This window comes from Psammomys obesus, unplaced genomic scaffold (genome assembly GCF_907164565.1).
Source record: "Psammomys obesus unplaced genomic scaffold, mPsaObe1.curated_primary_1811, whole genome shotgun sequence".
Taxonomy (NCBI): Eukaryota; Metazoa; Chordata; class Mammalia; order Rodentia; family Muridae; genus Psammomys; species Psammomys obesus.
In genome coordinates this window covers 2,894,760-2,917,195 of record NW_026590699.1, presented here as the reverse complement: position 1 = coordinate 2,917,195, position 22,436 = coordinate 2,894,760, and the positions used below count along the sequence as shown (strand labels likewise).

General features: G+C 41.9%; 1 protein-coding gene across 1 annotated transcript in view; it reads right to left on the bottom strand.

Moving 5' to 3' along the window:
* Positions 1-22,436, bottom strand: part of Csmd1 (CUB and Sushi multiple domains 1) — a 1,555,059-nt gene that overhangs the window by 110,244 nt on the left and 1,422,379 nt on the right. Inside the window, exons 42-46 of the mRNA XM_055608400.1 lie at positions 12,425-12,613; positions 5,934-6,111; positions 4,843-4,988; positions 4,095-4,175; positions 3,048-3,161 (exon numbers count right to left, since the gene is read on the bottom strand). Of these exons, the coding sequence (XP_055464375.1) occupies positions 3,048-3,161; positions 4,095-4,175; positions 4,843-4,988; positions 5,934-6,111; positions 12,425-12,613 (708 nt within the window). The remainder of the gene's footprint in view (positions 1-3,047; positions 3,162-4,094; positions 4,176-4,842; positions 4,989-5,933; positions 6,112-12,424; positions 12,614-22,436) is intronic.

The following is a 22,436-nucleotide window of genomic DNA, read 5'->3' as shown; positions in this document are numbered from 1 at the left end:
AGTTCCTTTTTTTTAATCTGCTGTAAGGCTTGAAAAACATGAAGTGTATTCTTTAACACATCTTCACATCTTGCATGTCATCAGCAAAAAATAACAGGGTTAGGGACTTGGAACTAGGATTTCTAGTCATTAAGAGTAACTTCCTAGCTGGGTGTGGAGATGCATACCTTTCATGCCAGCACTCTGGGTACAGAGACAGGCAGAGCTCTGTGAGTTCTGCCAGCCTGGTCTACACAAAGAGACCCTCAGAAAACAAAACAAAACAAAAACAACAAATACAAGAGATTAACTCTTGCCAGGTATGGGAGTGCAAACTTTTAATTCCAACACTCTGCAGGCTCGGGGAAGGAAGATCTTAGCACACTCAAGGCTAGCCTGCTCTAAAGAGTGAGTTTCATCCAGGACTACATATTGAGACCTTGTTCCAAAAAGCTATAATAATCCATAGGATGAGATAACTGTGAAAACTAGGAAGAAAATAGGAGGTTCTGAAACCTGAAGCCTGTGGTGATAGGGGGTGGGGGAATGTGGAAAGGACAGCCTTCCTAGTGCCCTTTTTCTGCTGCCCCCAGAGGAGGGTCACTGCCCAACAGACTCAGATTCCCTTTAGTGAACACTGACCACTTATGCGTCTAATTGTCTTGTTCTGCCTTTGATGCAGTTTTCTTTATGTAGACAGGGCCAGCCTCACACCCACAGAGATTTGTCTGTTCCTTCTCCCATGAGCTGGGATTAAAGGACTACCGTCCCATGTATATGTCTCTGAACTTTACAAATATTTTTGTGTGTGTGTTAGAGAGAATGGGAGAGGGAGGGAGGGGAAGAGGAATGTTGAAAGACATGTGTGCCACACCACTCATGTGGAGGTCAGAAAAACAAAGACTGAGAGCTGGCTCTCTCCTTCTACCCTGTAGGACTCGGGAATCAAACTCAGGTGTCCAGGCTTGGTGACAAGTACCCTTACACACCAAGCTATCTCACTGGCCCAAGTCTATTTTTAGTGCATGTTCTAAAGACTATTGTGAGTTCCTAGTGGTCTGTAGGATGAAGCCAATTATCATTCAAGACCTAGCAAAAGCCAAGCTCTGAGAAAGCCAGCTCTCTTAGCTCTTTTCCTTAAAGTACACAAGAGGCAGCCTGCTCCTTTTTCTTGGGTGCCAGGCACCTTTTTCTGCCTCCAGTGCTTTATTCATTGTTCTTTCTCCTTTAAAAGATATTTTTGTTTGTTTTCCTGAACATGGTAAATACTACTTTGTCATCATGTGTTGCTCAGTTTTTTTCTGAATTATGGGAGCATCTAACATGGTGGCATGTTCTCAGGACACACTGAGACCTTCCAGAGATCAGTCTGTACCCCTTTCCATTGCCCTTCCGCCAAACTCTTGGCAGCTGTCAGAGAGTGTATAACACACAAGGAAGTATTTCCATCAAGAGCTCATTGAGGGGCTGACCCCCACTTGAGTCCTACAAACTAATTAGAAAATAGAGAAAGATTATAATTAAGTGCTTAGGTGATTAGGGTCAGGCACAAGACAGGCATCTGAGCTCTTCCAAAATAATGAGTTGCTTGTAAAAACACAGCTAAGATTTTCCTCATCTCATCTCCTTTTGATGATTTGCTTGAGAAGAAAAAAGAGCCCAGGGCTGTTGGAAACAGTAGCTACAGAGTTGGAGAGTCACGGGCTTCCAACCTCCAGACAGAGCCACAGCTGAGCCTGAGGAAAGCTGCACCCACAGGACAATTTTGGGCACAGGGGGCTGAGGTAGTGGGTCCACCATCATGTAGGCTTACTCGGCTTTTCAGATGGAAATGAGTTAAACTTCATTTAAACAGACACTGAGTTAATCTGGACAGGACAATATAATGAAGGGGTGGTCTTCTTTCTCTGAGTGCAATACTGAAGAATACACATGCCTTTTCTAGGCTTGTTTATAACTCTCCATCCTGAGAAACTTTGTTTGAGGTTAAAATGTACCTTTAAAATGTGCTGGTGAGTATAAAGTGGCAAAAGTTTAACAGTATGTATTCTCTCATCTTGAGAAGAGAGTCCCAAGGTCATTAACACTGTGCCAATACAGACATTCAGTTTACCCCAGAAAATGACTCAGGCCTCCTAGCTCCAGGTCACAGCTTGGAAGCTGAGCACTTGGAAGATGATGATAAGCTGTGGCTTAATGCAACAGAAGTTTACTCTGCCTGGAGGAGACCAGGGTGGCCACTCTCCAGCTCAGCTTTCTCCCCATGCTTAGTGCTTCCGAGGTCAAATTTTCTGAGTGATCTAAGACATTGTGCACATTCCCTGGCCATTCATTCCTACCTGTAGCCTGCTTTTTGGAATGTGTCTTAATCTCAAGGCATCACAGGTGCTCCCCATCAGAACCATGATTGTGTAGAGTAAGTGGAAAACACTGGCAGTGAACGAAGATGCTGTGCTTAGCCTACTTGGAGGACCTGAAGCTGTTTTCTTCCCACTACAATTAAAAGTGGCCTCTACTAAATTACATTTCTTGAGTGCTCTAATTGTATTCTTGTCCCTAGACCATAAGGTGAAGCCTAGAACCCGTTCTTTAATTGTAACTCATCTAAGTCCTGGTACATGGTTTGTTTATTTAGAAGCATATGTGCAACCAAAGGTGGATCTATTTCATTGTTTACACATTTTTATACTTGAAGTGTTACCCATGAGGTACCTAAATCCAGATGAAGTGTTGACAGGGAAATCTCAGGATGCTCAGTTTGCTTGAGATGGGCACAAAACATGAGGCAGATTGGAGAGATATGAAGAAGGGCTGTAATATCCTCAATGGATATCAGCTGCTCTTTAATATTATAATTTTGCTGCATTTGAAAATTTCCGTGATGAATTGGTTGGGAAGAGTGAGAGTAAGACGTTAGGTTTATTTTTGAGGAACAGCTAAATCTCAGAGGTCTTCCAATACCTCTGTTGGCAGCTTGTTTGCGGAACTGTCTCAGCACAGACCTGGATCAAATCCAAACCTATCCCCACAGACTGTCATAGCAACCCAAGCACCAGGGTCCAACATACCTTCACAAGTGGGTGGAGAGCCTTGGAACTGTAGCTGTGAGCTGAGCTTGCAAGTCAGCATGTCGCTCCCTGACAGCGTGTATCCAGGGTAGCACTGGTACTTTACGAAGTCCCCTGAAAGAATCAACCCAACACCCTGGGATCGACATTCCCAGAACATTTGACTGCTGTGACTGTGCCAATCAGTTGTGAGTGCTTAATAAACTATGTCAATGAGCAAACCATCTCAGTGTGTCTGCATTCGCGTTAAGTATGTCTCTGAAAAGCCCAGTTTCAACTCTTAGTTTATAAAACTTAAAATTACTAAAAATAGACCATATCTAGCTGTTCCCTTCCTTGACCAAGAACAATAATTTGTCCCACTTTTCAAATGCCTTACTAAATAAACAGAAGTGCCATAGATGTCTGGGATCTAAGAAAGGCTGTGGAGTGGAATGAGGAAATGGTTTCAGCAGAATAAATGGGGCTTGCGTCATAGTCCTAACCAGGGAAACACCCTGTTTCAATTAGCTTAGCCATCTTGAGTAGAGCAGGACCTGGACCATAATATTGGACCAGAATTCTGCAATACAGTATGACCACAGGAATACAGCTTTGTAAAGGAGACTGAGAAATCCTGGATTCTAATAATTGCACTGCCAACATAGGCTGTGGCTGTTTTCCTAACAGGACCAATGACTAATGAACGAGACCATAATTAAAAACAAAGCAGTGGTAACATGTCTAAATATTCTTACTAAGTACATCCTACAATGACTCTCATTTGAAGGTCATTATTTACACATTCAGATACATTCAGATTCTAAGCCAGACTCTGAAAATGTAAAGAAAAATAGTAATGCCACACAGAAAAAGTCTTAAAATGCCAAAAGCAAAACATAAACCATGAAAGTATTTGGTCCATAGTGTTGGTATAAGGCCCTACAACGTTTTGGGCGATTTTTCCTGTGTGGTTAAAATCTGCAGCTTGCCTAAAGTCTGCATCAGAAAAAGCTCTAAGAAGCCAGATCCCACAGTGTGGAATGAAGGAAAGCAGAGATGAGTTACCTATTTCAAAGTCTTCATCTTCTGTAAGCAGGTCAGCTTGTGGCACTGCTGGGGGAGGCGGGCACCTCTTCAGTTGAAATGCTACAGTAGGTTTATGAAAAATGATAGCAGCTGTGGTTATCTTTTCTGAATGATTAAGTCACAAGGCTACGGGCACATGCAAATCACTCTCTCCAAAGTCCATTTAACTTTGACTGTTAAATGCCTAGTAATACCTGAAGCCCAAGGGATAAAAAGGACCCAATTGTATGACACTGCCTGCCCCTCTTTTGGAAATCACTACTGAAATTATCCCACCATAGCATGACTAAGTTAGACCAACTCATCTGTCTCTCTTGTCCTGAGGATCATCCTAGGAGAAAAGGGGCTGGTGACATGTTCTACTGTTCTCCAAAACATCATGAGGTTGGTGTCGGCCCATTGGTCATTATGTGATGCTTTCTACAACAGTTCCTTAAAGTCAGGGACATGCAAACCTGCACGTAAGTCAAGTGAATCACAGTGGTCACTACAACAAGGTCTCCTCTACATTTATGTAGGAATGAATCCCAGGGTGCTGCCAATATGACCTGATGACATAAACTGAAAACAGAGATATTGCCCGCCACAAATGGTTTCCAGGACACTATGGCATCCACGTGGGACAATCCAACAGGGTCTGAGACAGCTGAAGATAAAATGTGTGTGCATAGTGGGGGCTTTCCTGGGACTCTACGCCCCAGCCACTGAAGCTAAAAAATAAACTGACCATGAAAATTGAGGACAAAGAAGCCTCCATTGGAGAAATCGCTGTGGAATTTGAGCAGGACCTGGTTGGTGGAGCTGTATGCTGTCTCGAGGGCTGTGTTTCCACTGAAGACCCCAAGCTGAGGTGCGTTCTGGTCAGGACCATCCCTGGAAAAGAAATGAGGCCATCAGACGAAAAAGTTCAGTGTTACAGCTGAAGCTGTGCAGCCACATTCACAATGTGGCCAGTGCACAGGAAGATATAGCCTACAGATACTGACACATACTTCACAAATGCACAAATACTGGTCATCTGTAAATTCAACAGTGCTACCCTCCTGGTAGCCCAGAGGTACCTTCTGACTTTCCCATTATAGGAGGAGGAAGAATACTCATTTCATCCTCTCCTTTAAATTGCACCTGAGATCTGTTAGGTGGAGCATGTCATTTTCAAAGGTTTTACCTAGTAGATTCATATTCATCACATTTCTGACCCAGATTCTTCTGCAGGGCTCATGGGGAACTGAGCCTATGCAATCCTGGATGAGAAATGCCCTGAGCAAACACTTCATGTTCTTTCATGCATTCGTTAAAGGGAAATCATATCATAGCATTTCTTTAATTACATACACATACATACATATATTTGTTTATATATGTATATACATATATATTGCCCTTATAAACACACACACACACACACACATATATATATATATGTCCTTAACATGGTGGAATAAGCCAGGTGTGGTGGCACACACTTGCAATTTCAGTACTCAGAAGGTGGAGGCAAGAAGACCTCTATAAGTTCAAGGCTAGCTTAGATTACAAATAAAGACCTTATTTTTAAAACCATTAATAATTTAATTAAACCAAAATTTGAAATAAAATAATCATGACTGTTCCCATACACTCAAGCGATCTGGTTATGTCTATCTAATAGCAAACTAGGCATATGCCTTGAAATTTCCTCTGTACGGCTTTACTTTATTGGTGAATTCTTCTTTCAAGACATACCCACACAGATCATTTGTAAACATGTAACCTAAGGAATCAGAGGCAAGGGCCAAGCCCCCACCAGCAGGGACTGCTATTTCCTAGGAGGAGTCATACCAGACAGCGATGTAGTCATTTATAGCCTCCGTCTGCAGCAAGGTGAAGTTGATGTATACGCCATGCCCTGGAGGCACAGTGACCAGCCACAGGCAGTCCTTCAGAATTGGGTACTCATCTGGAAATCCAGGGGAATAAATGGTACCATTCTGTGATGTCACATTGTACCCACAGGGAGCTGAAAAGGGAGACATTGAAAATAGGCTAAGGTGGTTGATTTTCAGAAGTAGGTAATGATTCTGATGTCTAAAGTCAATTTTTTCCCCTGCGAGAAATAACTGTGAAATATGTCTGCTACTTCTTTGTCAGACTTATTCCCCTAAAATCTGGAAACTTCAGGACAATTATACTTATAACTTATCTCAGTCTCACTTAATGTATTCCTCAAGTCTTCAAAATCCCCCAGGATAGTCATTCCCATACGATTAAAGAAATCCTGTCAGTCATCGCCTGTGGCTGAGCTGATAATCCATTGGGCTGTCCAGTGCAATGGCTTATATGGAAACCAGACCTAAATAGGGAACTAAGTGGTTTTGTTTTCTGCCACTTTGCTAAAGCCTATTTAAGCCTCTGAAAGAGAGGCAGTTAAGCCTATTCGCCTCAAAACAAAGACATTATCAATTCTTTGCAGATCTGTACCTGAGGAAGCAAGATAAACTTTCTTCAGTATCCTTCACAAAAACGCTGCCAACTCTACCAGTGCTTGGTTGTATATAGACATAGCAATTGATCTTTTTTGTCTGTACTTAAAATTGACGTTTATTGTTGCCATGGCAATTATTTTACTTCTGGAAAAGGCAGATGACCACATAGCACTACAGCCTGGGGTGCATGTGTTTGCTTTCGACTGCCCCAATAAAGGCCATGACTAAAAGCAACTTGGAGGAAGAAAGAGTTTATTCCAGCTTACAGCTTGCAGCCATCGTGAAGGAAAGCCAAGGAAGTAACTCAATGAGGAAACCCAGAGGCAGGAACTGAAGCAGAGTATGGAAGAATGGTGTTTATTGGGCTGCTCCCCAAGGCTTACTCAAATTACATTTTATATAGAGTTCAGGGCACCTGTTGAGAAATAACACCACCCACAGTGGACTGGCTCTGGCACATCAATCATTAATTAATACAGTGCCCCCACAGAGGTGCCTACAGACCCACCTGATGGGGGAATTTTCTCATATGTTCCCAGATATGTCTAGGTTTATATTAAGTTGACCCAAACCAATCACCGTGTTTCATTCCAGTGAGGACAGGCAGTGACAGGCACAGGTCAACTTTGAGATTACTCCCAAACCAGGTTCCATGGCTGTCAAATTTTTGTCACAAAAATCTTAGAATTTAGATGCAGTGAAGACACAACACACACACAGTGAAAGAGAGAGAGAAAGAGAGAGAGATGATGATGATGATGATGATGACGACGATGGCAGACACAAAGTTCTAAAACACCATGCACCTGAGACATCACAGTCACATGCTGGTTTCAACAAATGATCAAAGAGACTGAAATGGCTCAACTCTAGATCACCAGAGAAGAACAAGGGTCATGTAGAGCTTTTTAGAAATTTGACAGTGCAAAGATTAAGTGAGGATTGGAATCAGACAAGCCAGGATTTGAAACATAACTGAACAAACATCCCTCAGGGCCTCAGTTCCAACCATCAATGAGTGAGGAAGTAGAGCCAGCTGAGACCTGGGATACATAAGTGGCCTCACACCGTACTGCCCCCACCAGCCATTTATTGTCCCAGAGAATGGAGCTCCCTCCCTCTCCAGTCTTCTGGACTGAGGTCTCGTCTACATGATCAACCTGTGCTTTCCTTTTGTCTAGCTGTGTGAGTGGGCTTGGATTTTAACCCAACTTATTGTCACCACCTCCTTAGAGTCTTCCCAGGGGCTCTTGTTGGCTTATCTATGGTGTGGCTCCAAGATGTCTATCATCATTCTGTTGGCTCTTGGAAGGCGGAGACTGAACCCTTCCCTGCTAGCAACAGCCTGCCTTCACTAGCCTTTGCTCTGCTGAGAGATCTGCTCTGCAGGTCTCATATCTGATGGTCAAGAGAAGGAACAGCATGACACACACACTGTAGGGACTGGCTGCACCAACATCCTTGCATGTTCATGGGTGTTACTTCATGTTGACCCAAGACTCAGTTTCTTTTGTGTACTTTTGCTTTTTAATTGATTTTATTATTATGTTATGACCACTCATAAGTAGGGTCATTTCCCAATGGACGCATAGGTGGTTCACTCATATATGAAGGCAGAGCACCCATACACATAAAATAATAATAAGTAACTTTTAAGATACCGGCAAATTTTAACTATATTTATAACTTCAAACATACCTATAGTATCAAATTATATGTAATTTAATAAATTGTACTTTTAAACCCTATCTTGACAATTATAACCATCCTTGAACTGGTTCCTATGCAATTATGTTAGTGGCAATAAGACAATCATACTTTGAGTTAGGAGTGGTGTACATGTCTGCAATCTCAGCTTTGAGAAGGCAGAACAGGAGAGCACATGGAGTTCGAGGGCAGCCTGGATTACAGAGGGAGAAAAGAAGAAAGAGAAAAGAAAGAAGGCCGAAAGGAAGGGAGGGAGAAAGGGAAAGAGGGAAGAAAAAAGGCAAGATTGCACAGTAGGTAAAGGCATGTGTCTAATCCTGACAATCTGAGTTCATTACCTAAAATCCAGGTAAAGGTGGAAGAGAAAATCAACTCCACAAAGCTGTCCTCATACGAGTGCCATGGCACAGGTGCATACATGTGTGGGGAGGCCCACATACAATAATAAACAAGACAGAACAGAAATGCCTTTAGTTTCTTTTTAGGATGTTATTTTGCATGTATTTGCTTTAGTACATATATCTTTAGATTACAGTTTTTACTCAGATAAACTAAAAATACACTAATTGTATATTACAGATTCTTATACAACTTAACCTATAAATATTTTTGGTATATGAATATGAATTGGCTTAGTACAGGGGTGAGAGTGGTTACAGTGAAGTCTAGCATTTTTCAGTATGACTGATCTGAACTGGACAATTTTTAATGCAGATACCCAGAAGTTGCTCCAAGTACCCGTATTTTTCTTCTCAAGTATTTGAGCCTCATAGAATAGGACCTCTGAAGACAGTGTCCAAGGTGTCTGCCCTGCACAATCATGGAGAGTGCTCCAGCCCTGCACAGGACTGCAGCCTGCCAGAAGGGCATAGACTCTGTGGATTACAAAAAGCATTGCAGGATGGTGTGTCCTCTGTGCAGAGAGAGTGAGCGACATCACAATAGTCTTCACTCCTTAGAAAACAAGGACTCTAGTTTTAGCTTTAACATTACACAGGCAAAGTGGTTTTTGTTAAAACTCTATGCTAATTACTGAAAATGTAATCCAACATGGAGAAAATGTTAAACCTATATTGAACGCTTCTTAGAAAGCCCTGCATAGTCCTCTTAATTGAATTTAGTCGTTAAGTTATGATATGATTTTGCATGTCTGGTATGTTTCAGCATATTTTAAAATCTGAGACTTGATTGCAGGAGGTGGGGGTGAGCATCACATCCTTGCTTAGAGAGAGGTCTGGCCAGACAGTCAGGCCTCCTGGAAGGCAGCTCAGAAGCACACAGAAGCCTCTCCTGAATGAGCAGTGAAGAGCCAGCTGGTCCAGAAGGACAAGCCAGAAGACTGAGGGCAATAAAGATGTGAGCTGCCCAGGTGAACATCTGTCAGTCATGTCCATGCATATAGCTACAGCAGAGAGGCTTGGCACTGGAACTGGATAGATTTTCCAAAGCAGACAGTCAATATGTTACCTTGCATTGACTCTGGAGGGCCGCATCTTTTCCCAGTCATAGGCTGTACTAACATATTCAAACGACCCAGAACCCACTGAAGTAGCCCTGGGTTGTGACACCTGTGACCCCAGTTTAGGAGGTACAGAAAGACCTCTAGAGCTCGTTGACCAGTCAACCAGTCTAGCTTATCAGTGAGTCCTGAGCTCAGTGAGAGACTTTGTCTCAAAAACTAAAGTTGAGAGGAAGATAACCAATGCTGACCTCTAACCTCCACACGTTTACACATACATACATACATGCACATGTACACCACACCCAGATATACAGATAAGCATAAAAGCAAAATATTTTGAAATATAAAGAAAATGCCAAAAAGATGGCATCACATCTAAATTCTGCTAAACAATACAGACTCTTGATTCTCCTCAGCAGTTTTTTTCCATATTAGAAAACCAAGCTTAAAAGTAAAAAAAAAAATATTTAATTTCCTATTAACATTAATGTAAAGTAAAAACAAAAAAAAATTTGACCTCTTATGTGGGCATTAAAAGGACTCAAGTTAAACCTGGAAATCAGAAAAAAAAAAATTGAAATCCTGATAATTTCAAAGTAATTGACAGCTGTCAGTGTGCTAAGGTGTTGTCCTGGTTCCTCCTTTGTTTTATTTTGGTGAAGACGGGAATGAATACACGGCCTTCTCAGTTCAATGTCTGTGGCACTGAACCGCACCCTCACCCCTGGACAAGAGTTTTCAAATGGAAAGTAGATGTAAATATTCTTTAAAACATCTTAATGAGAAGCAGAAAAACCTGACACATTTAAAAACATTGTTTCATATGTAGTTAAATAAGTATTTGAATTTTTAAATACAGCTAAGAGGCTACTTATTTTTATAGTTGTTCTTAAGATTATCAGAAGGGTAAAGCTAGGTGAGATGGATTTTTAAAGCACACCACACGCTCTTTTTTTTTTTTTTTTTTTCCTGCTTCAGTAAAATTTCACAGCTAGGTACCTTCCCTTCCCCATGAGATAGAGGTGCTTAGCATTTCAAAGGCCCATGAAGTTGGAGATTTCATTATCATTCATTCAAAGGTGCTGCATGTGTAATGCAGAATCCAGGCTAGAGAGTGAGTTCTCTTTAAGACACCCTCTCCTAGATGCTATGCAGTTTGTTTTAGCTTGGTAATGCAGAAATGCCAAAGTTACCCTAAAAGTCAGGACAGTGCAATTTCTGCTCAGAGGCAGAGCAGGCTGTGAGCCTAGACCACACTCTACAGATGCTCAGCTGCCAGATGCCAGGAGCTTATAGAAATCAGAGTCACCATGGAAAGATCCTGGCTGGCTGATGGAAGTGCTCTAAAGATAGCCCTCCCTGTGGCTCCCAGGCTACTGAAATAATGTGGGGCAAGAAATTGTTATTTCCCCAGGCATCTCAGGCGGGAAGAGGGAAAAGTCTGTAACGTGGTGCCAGCCACAGCCTCACAAGCCTGGTAACTGTAAGACCCCCTTTCACAAGGGCTGGAGCTGACACAAGGATGGCTAAGTGGTGCTCAGGATCATGCTTAATTATTTGTACCTCTTGCCTTCTCTCTAAAACTAAGCCTCATGTCAGGACCTCAACCTTGGTGGCTAGAGGTCACTATTACTTTCTTTTTAATCCCAATATGACCATAGTGAATACAAATTTTTCACAATTTCTTGTTTCTTTCATTGGCCTGCTGAGAACAGGCAGCCATGCCTAGGTTCTTAGAGCTGCCAGGGCCCAGGCAAACTCTAACAACTCCAAACAATCCAAGCAGTTAGGCTTCAGCTTTCTGGAAGAATTCCTACTGTGTGTTTATGCTAATGCTGTTTCTTCCTCCTAAAGTGTTCTGTCTCAGAGAAGCAAATGCTTCAAGTTTCCCTATGAAAATGATCTAATTTCTCAACGCAAATGCAGCATGAGATTAATATAAAAGTTGAGCAAACAGTGAGATGGTTAATCGCCACTAGATGAGATTTAAAGTCAGCATGGAAACAGCCCTCTGGGCATACTTGCGAAGGATTTCCCAGGTTAGGGTAATAGGAAGATCTACCACAAATGTTAGTGGTACTATCCCAATCTTAACACTGAACGAAAAGGAGAAAGTGAACTGAGAACCAGCATTCCTCCTCTGTGCTTCCTGAAGAGATGCCTCTTGACAAGCTGCCTCCACCCTGCAACCACGGTTTCCTCAACATGATGGAAGGTTCCCTCAAACTGCAGTCAGAACGAGCCCTTTCTTTTTTAAGTTGCTTTTGTTAGGAATTTTGTCACAGCAACAAGACAAGTAGCAAATAGTAAAAAAAGAAAGAAAAAAGACTACTATATGTCCCCTGTAACCACTGTGAAGGTTAAAGAGCTACATTACCTCCCTTTTGGGGGGGGGCGATAGGGTAGCTGTGATTTTTGACAGGCTTCTGTGTCTGAAGTTGAGCTTTAAGTGTTTGTACTTTATTATTTTTTAGAGTTTCCAAGCATGAAGACTATACATTCATTCAAGTTCCTACTATGTGACATCATTCTGAATCATGTTGCAGAGAATATTGTAGGAGAAGCTCAGTACCTATCTGCTGACTAAACTAATGAAGTACTGCGTATTTGGTGAATAGTCCTCGTCTATTCTTCCCTGTGAGAAGCTCAGCTGTACCCAAGGGAGGTGAGAATCCTACCATCACACCGTGGGAAAGGGTAGTTCCAGTTCCTGTTGGTGCCATGCTGGCAGGTGAGCACGGGGTGGCCGAGCAAGATGTAGCCTGGGTAGCACTCGAAGGAGATCGACTGGCCCACACTGTAATCTGAGTTGATCATGAAACCGTTCTGGAATGCAGGTGGGTCTGGGCAGTTCTGTAACTCATAAGCTGAAACGAGAAAGAAACAGCATCAGGATCCCAGCAGGTGTTGGGCTCAAAGGGACTGTAGAGGAGGAACAAGAATGTAAGTGTAGTCAGCTCCTGAGGACGTTGAAACTGTCTCTTCCAAGCTTTGGATGTCACCCTGGATGAGTCAAGTAATAATTAGTAGGAGGAGAATTATATTCCCATGCCCTTAGTGTGTGCATCTGTGGAATCACAGCACATACACAAAAGCATCCTGAAAAAGTTTATTACCTTAGCAAGAAATAACATGCAGAAACAAAGTTACAAAGTAATAGAAGAGATAGCAAAAAGAAAGGCCTGTCTGAAATGCTGAGTGAACATCAACTTGATGTTTCTCCGCAAGGGAGACACATCACTGTTCTCTGTGCCTCCAGCGGCAAACTATGCTTTGTTTTGTTTAACTCAATCCTTCGGTACAAATAATATAGGAACTGTGGAATCACAAAGCTAGCAATTACTCTTTGCATAAATGCTGTAATGACTATTGTGGTTTATAATTAAAATAATTATGTTTTTGGGGTATAGTGGTTCATGCCTTTAATAGAAGCATAGAAAGTAGAGGCAATTGGAACTTTGTGAGTCTGAGGTCACCCCCGACTCCAGAATGAGACTCTGTCTTAAATATTTAAATATTTACAAGTAAAGATTCTAGGATGGCAGCATGTACTGCTCCCATGCTATGGCTATAGGCTTACCCACAAATCAGGAATGTGAGCTAGTCTACGCATCAGGTGTGACTCTGGCCAGTCAAATCTCAGAGCTAAACAACACCCCCACAGAAGGCTCCTACCCATGTTGCTGTCTCTCTGGAGCTACCAATGCATATGAGAATATCCTGACTCCCTTTTCAAAGCCACATGGACAGACTGAAGAAACAGCTATGCAGGACAATACTTAGACACCCACCCTACCAACAGACAGATACACAGACACACAGACACACACACACACACACACACACACACACACACACACACACACACACACTCATGCGTTGACTGCCAGCAGGTAGGGAGGCTTCGGTGGAAAGCTTGGGAGGTGGGGGTCCAGCTAGAGGAACGGCCACTGGTGCATGACTGGGATGATTGTACTCGCTCAGTTTCCTTTCTTGCACATTGTTTCCTATCCACCATGAAGTTTACTACCTTCTCCAGACCTTCTCATCACCATGATGTGCTGGCCAAGCACACAGGGCCCAGGCAACAATGGACTGAATTCCCTAAAACTGTGAGCCAAAATAAACCCTTTTCCCCCTAAAATGCTTATTTCTAATAATTTGTCACAGTGACACAAAGGTAATTAACACAGAGATCATATGAGACCCTCAGACACTGTTAGAAAGAGCAGGAATCCTGTGTATCCTCTCACAAATAACAAAACACTCAAGGATAATGGAAAAGATGGGGGAGGATCACAAAGTATGAAATGCATCTAAACTAGCTGTCCATTCCTCCAATGGAAGTCAGAGTGTGGCTTGGAATTCATAAGTAAATACTAAAAAGTACTTCGGGCTCTGAGGCATTGAATACAAAGACTCTCTGTCTTTGTATGAACTACCTGACGTTAAGAGGACATAGGAGAAATGAAACCAAAGGCTCACAGCAGCATGGGGGAAATGAATGAGCCCACCACAAGGACATTCAGCAAATGAAGCCACAGCATTAGAGTGGGAGACGAAAAGAAGCTTGGACCTAAGACACAGGTCTGAGTACTTGCTGGATGGTGTTCCATGCTGGGAGGCCCCGTGGGAAGAGGCCAGGTGGGCATGTCCAACAAAGGCTAGAATCTGAGCAATCTGTGTGTTTTCTGTGAAGAGGCTCTTGAAGAGCATTTGCCAAACATTAAAGATTACAAAATTTCATTATTATCAATAGTTTACTCTTATTTGGGGAGGTACTACCATGGTATACTTTCTCTTCAGCACGACACTGTGCGGTAGTCATGGGTCATTGGCTTTCCCATTTAAGGCAACATAATTGGTCATAACCCTTCAGGAGAGCAATCTGGACAGCGCCATGGGAAGACGGTGCTCAGTACTTACTCTAGCAGTACTGATTGCAGAAATCTCTGTCCCGAGGATAATTTCAAAGGAGAAAAAGCTAAATGTTTAAGTATGTCAATTTCAGCACTGTTTACATGAAAGTAATCCAAAAGTCTAAACAAATAACATCTGACATATGGTCTCATAATACTGAAAACACACAGCACAGGGCTCATGAGTAAGTGCTTCTAATTTACAGTGGTGTAGAAGAGATACCACAGTTTCAGCCCCTGATTTGATTCTTTTCCTGGACTACTGAGTGGCACAATCTCTTGTGACTGTGGAGCCTCAGATCCCAGCCAGCTCTGCAGTTGCTAGGAGAAACCACCCACGCTGCTCTATTGGAGGTTGTGATGCTAATCTGAGATGCTCCACAGACCCTTGTATTAACTACACCTTTAGCTTACAATGCTGCCATCGAGATGAGGAAAGTAAATAATGGATAGCTTACAGTAGGGGCTTACAGTAGGAGTCAAATGTGAGCCAGGGTGCACCTGTTCTCAAAGGACACATCCATTGTGTATCCCCCCATCCATCTTCAGCATCAGGAAGATGCTTCACAGATGGCAAGAGAGGTCCATGGCTGAAACTGCCTGTGTGTGGATAGCAATTTTAAAAACCAGAAAGCTGAGTTGTCAGCCACACTTGGATTGAATAATTGTTATATGTGCGATTATGTAGTATTTCTAAGAAACTTCAAAAGCATCTTCAGTGATTGTGAGCGAGAAAACATGAACTAGAAGAGAGTCTGGAATCTCAGATATCTCAAAAGAACCCTTGGCCTTGAATTCCAAACAAACTTGAGTTGGGAAAAAGGCTCTCTCCAGATGACATTCCTAGAGTAGGTTAGGGAACAAACAGTCTAAAAGAAGCAGAGTTCACTCTCAGGGGCCAGGGTTCTGCCCTGCACAGGAAAACAGATGCAAAGAAACTGAGCTCTGCTATAAAGATATAACTCATGTTTTCTCCATTATGCAGAATCTGGACTTAAATATACATGTTTAAAGTGTAGAATAACCTACTGCTCAAGATACTGGACTCTCTGGCCTGGCAGAGACCTAATATTCCAATTGAATGGCTCAGTTGCTTTGGCTAAGAGGAGGTGAACGCACCCTAGGCCATGCTAAGGAGAAAGGTATGCCATTAATGAAGCACTGAACTTTTCCTTCTTAGAACCCAACCCCAGTATAGAAGCTTATGGTCTGTAGCCATATATATTCTGCTTCCTTGGATTATTCAGAAAAGCATAACTTAACCTCATTCCTTTTTATCTCCTTGCCAAACATGTTTCCCTTATAACTCTGGGCTTTCTGCCCAAGATTTTGGGCTTCCTTACTCTTCTCTAAAACATCCCTCCCTGCCATGGGGCTGCTTATCCACCATGTGCCTGACCTTCATGCTGCCTTATAGGCATGACTTCCACTCCACCCTCTCCACTGCCTCTGCCATACAGCTGCTGAGATTTACAGTTGCCTGCTCTGACATTTTTTTCTTTTAAACGCTGATAAAATGGACTTAAAAGCTTCAGTTTGATTCAGTTGTAAATTCTTTATCTAATAGGACTGAGAATTCCTAAAGAAGACCCTGATCCACACCTACCCCGATACATACACTCACACACCTTTACCTGGCATCCACAGTCTGTCATGTGTGTCTCTCCTGAGAGAGCTCTGCAAACCACGTAACACAGGTCCACCTCTGCCTCTCAGGGGCCTCCCCATTCTGAAGGCTGCAGATATAGCCTTTTCCCAAAAATCAAAGGTGTGTATCCACACTGTGTCTGTGCCTGCCATTCACCCTCACAAAGTTGCTTGAGCCTCAATGACTCTGTAGATGTACACTTTCCAAGGGCAATACCATGTTGTGCTCAAGTATGGACAAAGCTCCTTTTTCAATATACATTTTTTTTAAATGAAATCACCTGCTCTAACCCAGTTTTTGATGAATGTGATAGAGAAAAACACACGTTCAATGCAGTCAATAAGACTGCTAGTAACACCCCCAAGGAAAAAAGCAAAATGAAAGCTGATTGCCCATTCTCAGGAAAGACGCAAATGAAACTACCTGCAATCTAACCTAGTCTTCTTTGGGTGTCATTCAGGGTTTAGTTTTGCCCTGGAGGCTTGACACACAAGTATCATTCACAGTTGAACAAAATAAACAAGGTCAGAGTCAATAGATATGTCTAGTGAATAATATACACACACACACACATACACACACCCCTACACACACTATATTAATTTTGTCGTAAATCTTGCTGGATAACTTAAGAAATATATTTGGGTTTTCTTTAGGGATGGATGAAGCGGCTGAAGGCAGGAACCATTTCTACCCACATAATCAGCCTCTGTGTGAGGCATGAGTTGGGGAATTAAAGTGGCCTTTCAGCTTGAAACTCACGATTTGATGCCAACAGCTGCAGGCTATTATAATAGTTGGAAAAAGAGGTTTCTCTTTTCCTAATAGCATCTAAGCCACAGATGGTGGTACACACAGTTTCTCAGTCAAGCACACACATAAGCTTGCGAGTTATCCAAGTTGGCTGCTCTTGAAGACTGGATAGCTGGCACCCTCCCTCAGTAACCAGGGATACCATCTTGTCTCTCAGGAATCCTTGCTATGTGCAGGATCCCACCGTTTATGTGACCTCTATTCCCAATTATCTACTGATGAAAGCAATCCAGTTACTGTTACAGTTACAATCCAATTCAGACCCTGGGCTCCCTGAAGCCTTCTTTGGGGCATCTTTAACCAAATTGCTTCTCACAGCCTGGAACATAATGGGGTACATAAACAACTTTCATGCCATAAAATAACTTTTCTATGTTGACCCAAAGGACCTTTGCTCTAGAGGTGGCAAAGGGGAGGGGGGTGAAGCAAGAGGATAGAAATGGTCCCTTTTCCTTCAGGAGAGCTCAGGGGAGGAAGGTGGTGAACCTTGAAACTTGGGCCTGCTTCTCTAGGAGTCTGGTCTAGAGCTAAGGGAATCTCTGCTCAGCAGGAACTTCAGCAGGATGCCCCGGAGGAGGATGGGAAGGATGCAGCCATTTGTTGCCCATAGTTGGGAGCATTCTTATTGAAAGCATTCACTCTTCAGCCCGGAGCCTCACATTGAGAGGGATAGGAAACAAGGGAAGTCCCTCCCACGTTTTCCTAGGGAACTCCAAGTTGTTCACAGTATCACAGTGGAGAATTTCAGAAGTGCATCCGCTTCCTTGGTAAATGATGACTGTGTCCTTAAGAACGGTTAGTGCATGCTCGTATATCACAACAAACTCCGCAATCCATATTGTACAGAGAGGCTGTTTAATTGCAGCAGACTTTACCACCCCATACATAGACATGAAGTTAATTCACACAAAAATTCAAAGCTTTTTCATTGTACTTGTAAACAAGCAGATTTTCCATGTACCATGGCCTATAACCAAAAGTGAGGAAAATGACACTGGATATATTTTTTACTTTTGATGGTTGAAGTACACAAGTTACCTTTAAGGTTTTCATAATTGAACAATTATTATTTCAAGGAGGCATTATAATACAGGAGAGAGAAAGGGGAAAGAGAGAGAAATACAGAAAAAGAAGCAGAGAGAGAGATAGAGAGAGAGAGACTAACATCTTTGAAAACCATATTTAAAGGAAACAGAAGTTAGTCAATATGATAACATTTCACAAGTAGTTTCACAATCCAAGCACCACAGTAGTGTAGCATGCAGCTTCACCCTTTGCGTGAAGCTAAGACAACAACTACCCACATCCATCCCAGTCTCAGTGTTTTATAATTGCTTCCTTATAACAGCCAATTGAACCAGCAGTGGTTGTTCTAATGTCTGTTTCATTTTCAGATTGATACCTAGCTCCATAATAAATAGCCACATAGTCTCTTTCTTCCCAGTGCTGCACTTGAGATATGTGACACAAATATTGCATGTTTTTAGAAAAGTCTTTTTTCTAAGTAACTTAACTTCAAGGCAGCTCTAACCACAAGTAGCATATTTGACCTTTAAGCAGTCAAGAATATATGACAAAGCTGAGGAATAAGATACTCACTGCAGACATCACTGTGAATGACAGGACATGTCCTCATAATATACACATCTTCTTATGAGTTATTGATTGTGCCCAAAGCTTATAAATCTTGTGTAGAAACTAGGGAGGCCTCCATGTATAACAAATCATTGTCAATGTCTGCTTGCCAATTTCTACACTTTATACAATGACAAACACTAGTAAACCAGCACCATCATCCCTGTTAGATATGACAGTATATGAGAAATGAGCATGTCTCAAGTTCATACTGTCATCTTCATTATATACCTGATTTTCATGCTTTCTAGTTATAAAAAATGAATTATAATAAATTATGTTTTAGTGACATCTTTAATATGAATATTTTAAAACCAAGTGTCAAATAGATAAAATATATGCTCAGTCAACTAGATGACTAGACGGTTGTCCTTTAAAAGTATTCACAGGTCCAGATTTCAGAATGCCTAGCAAGCGAACAACATCATTTAGCACAGCCACATGGAATCAGAGCCTGCCTCCATGAAAAAGTGAAGGGCCTTCCGTGAACCACAATGTCTTATCCCGGGAAACTCTTCAAAATTTTAATATGCAAAAGGAAGGAAGAGCCAAACTGTGGGCACCCCTAGAATTTCATGGCATCTAGTTCGAGACATCAGAAATTTCTAAAATCACAAACCATAGCAATATGTGACCGCTTGTCTGGGTGATTCCTAGATAGGCTTCATATGGGGTTTACCTGCTTACAAATAATTCAGCCTGGATTAAAATCATAGTTAGAGACCTGGAATTTGTCCAAAGTAAACCAGAAAACAGTAAAATTATATGAGATGAAGTTTGGAAAGCAATACTAGCATAAGTCTCTGTGTTTGAGGGCTTTAACTCCATTGCATTTCAAGGAAACTGAAATGTTAGATACAGAATTGGGGGACTCAAGAGAGGGGTATCTCAAAAATGCTGTCTCTGCTGGAGTTGGTCAATGGTTTGAGACATAACAATGTAATAGTTTTTTTTTTTTATTGGCTCAGATAATAAAATCATGCTAATTAACACTAAGATTTACTCTAGGGTAACCAATTACAAGATAATGTTTAGTAATGAATGTTAATACTTCAACAGTGTTAGGTCCAAAGTGGGCCAATAAAATGGCCATGCTGGTGACAACAATATCCTAAACAGAGTAACTCTGACCAGGTAAACAGATGGGCTGCTATTCGGTAACAGAAGCCTAAATTCAGCATTTCTCAGGAATCTCATAAGGAAGTTTCTATTTACCTGTACCTCCTTTAATCCCTCTCAAAGGTCAGCTATCTCTGGTAAGGACAGACATCTAGCTCTCAGCCACTTGCAACAGCCTACATAAGCTCAAAGCCCCTTCCTGCTGACTATAATATAAAAATCTGCTTGCTTTTTTCTCCATTTTGCCTTTGTTTATCCCCAAGAGATAGCCTTGGTAGCTTGGTCCCCAGTAAACTTTTCTTTCTACCAACAGAGTGGTCTAATTTGGTGGTTTCACTTACAAACAGAAGTGAAAAGAGTCTTGAACAAGATGGACGGTACATGTACACAATGGAATACCATTCAGCAATTAAAAACAAAGAAATCATGAAATTTGCAGGCAAATGGTGGGAACTAGAAAAGATCATCCTGAGTGAGGTGACCCAGAAGCAGAAAGACACACATGATATATACTCACTTATAAGTGATATTAGGCATATTATATAGGATAAGCATACTAAAATCTATACTCCTAAAGAAACTAAACAAGAAGGGGGACTCTAGAAAAATTTCTTATTCTTCACTCAGAAAGCAAATGGGATAGACATATGAAGCTGGAGAAAATAGGGAACAGGACAGGATCCTCCAATCACATCTTTAAGAACAGCCTCTCTAAGATACAAACTTGATAAAAGCTTCTTCCAAAGTTTACCACCCAGGGTTTCTAAGAAGCCTTTTGACCTGTCACCTAGGCAGATAGAGCCTTGCATTGCCTTTGGAAGGTGTAAGCCTAGAACAGAGCTTCTCCTAAGCCTGGGGCTGGTCTGCTTTTCTTTCTGAAATGTTCCTTAGAGCCATGGTTCTCAACCTGTAGGTTGCGACCCAATTGGAAGTCAAATTCCCCTTTCTCAAGGGGATCATATCAGATATCTTGCATATCAGATATTTGCATTACGATTCACAACAGTAGCAAATTACACTTATGGAATAGCAACAAAATAGCAGGGTCACCACAACACAAAGAACTGTATTAAAGGGCCATAGCATTAGGCAAGTTGATAGTCACTGCCTTAGGGTAAAGAGGTTGGCAAACTCAGAACTGTGGTGTTTACTCTTAATTGTCCAGACCTCTGTTAATAATCACCATGAGAACACATTACTTTAGATCTTTCTTGTATCCTCAAGGCAGCCTGAGAAACAAGGGCTCTGCACAGGCTAAAGCCAAATCACATGAGTCTGTATGGTCAGACTCTCATTTGAAATGGTGCAGCTCTTCCCAAAGGGGTCATAAAGCATGCTGTCTATCAATTCTCTGGTACACAGGCTGGACATGAAGGTGGAGGACACACACAGCCATGCTGCCTGACCTAGTGTGTAGCACCGTAGGGCAAAGGCTAAAAAGCACAGGAGGGAAGCTAGCTCCCAAAAGGTCTCAAACCTCAACCTCAATTCAAGTAGAGCTGGCTCCATATAGGCACCTTCCTTAATCACATCTGTGCCATGAATGGATCTTAGAGCCACATGTAGGTAGTCCAGGCTACCTCCTGGCACTCACCCTCATCCCAAGAAAACAGACACAGAACCTGGAAGCTTAAAAGACTCCATACAGATGCTGCCCAAACTGAAACGCTTTGTCGGTCCAGGAAGGGAGCCATTCCTCTGTAATACTATGTCCTTGCCCTTTACAACTCGGAAACTGTTAGTGTTTTTTAAAAGGCTTCTTTTCAATAACACAGAATGGCAGAAGAGGTAAGCCGTTAGTCAGGAATGATTTGCATATCAACACCTTATGGGAGAACATTACATATCAGCTTAAATTCCTTTTAATGATTCTCTTTTAGTAGGTAATCCCCACATCTCTTTTATTTTATAGTTTGCAGAAAGAAACTCATGATAAAAAATCATGCCCTTTGTAGGTTTTGATGATCAAGTCCTTTTCAGGATTCAATAATCAAGGAATGTTCATAAGATCAGTTTCTAAAAGGGCACTAGGCATGGTGGCACACGCCTTTGATCCCAGCACTTAGGAAGCATAGATAGGTTATATCTCTGTAAGTTCAAGGCAAGACTAGTCTATGTAGTGAGAATCGTCTCAAAGTGGGAGATGCACCAGCAAAATGGCTCATTATGTAAAGACGTTTGCTGCTTGTACCTTAAGACCTGAGCTCTAGCTCTGCAACACACAGTAGGAGAAAAACAAATCCTGCAAGTTGCACTTTGACCTCCATATATGTGCAATAGCACACATGACTTTCTTGCAATAAATGCAAAAATATGTGGATTTTTCAGAAGGTTTATTTATCCTTACTTTATGTGTATGAGAGTTTTGTGTGCATGTATGTCTGTGCATTATAAGTGTTCAATGTCCGAGGAGGCCAGAAGATAGATGGCCTTTGGAACTGGAGTTTCAGACATTTGTGAGTGGCTGTGTGAGTTCATAGACTTGAATCTGGGTCCTCTGCAAGAAGACACACACACACACACACACACACACACACACACACACACACACACACA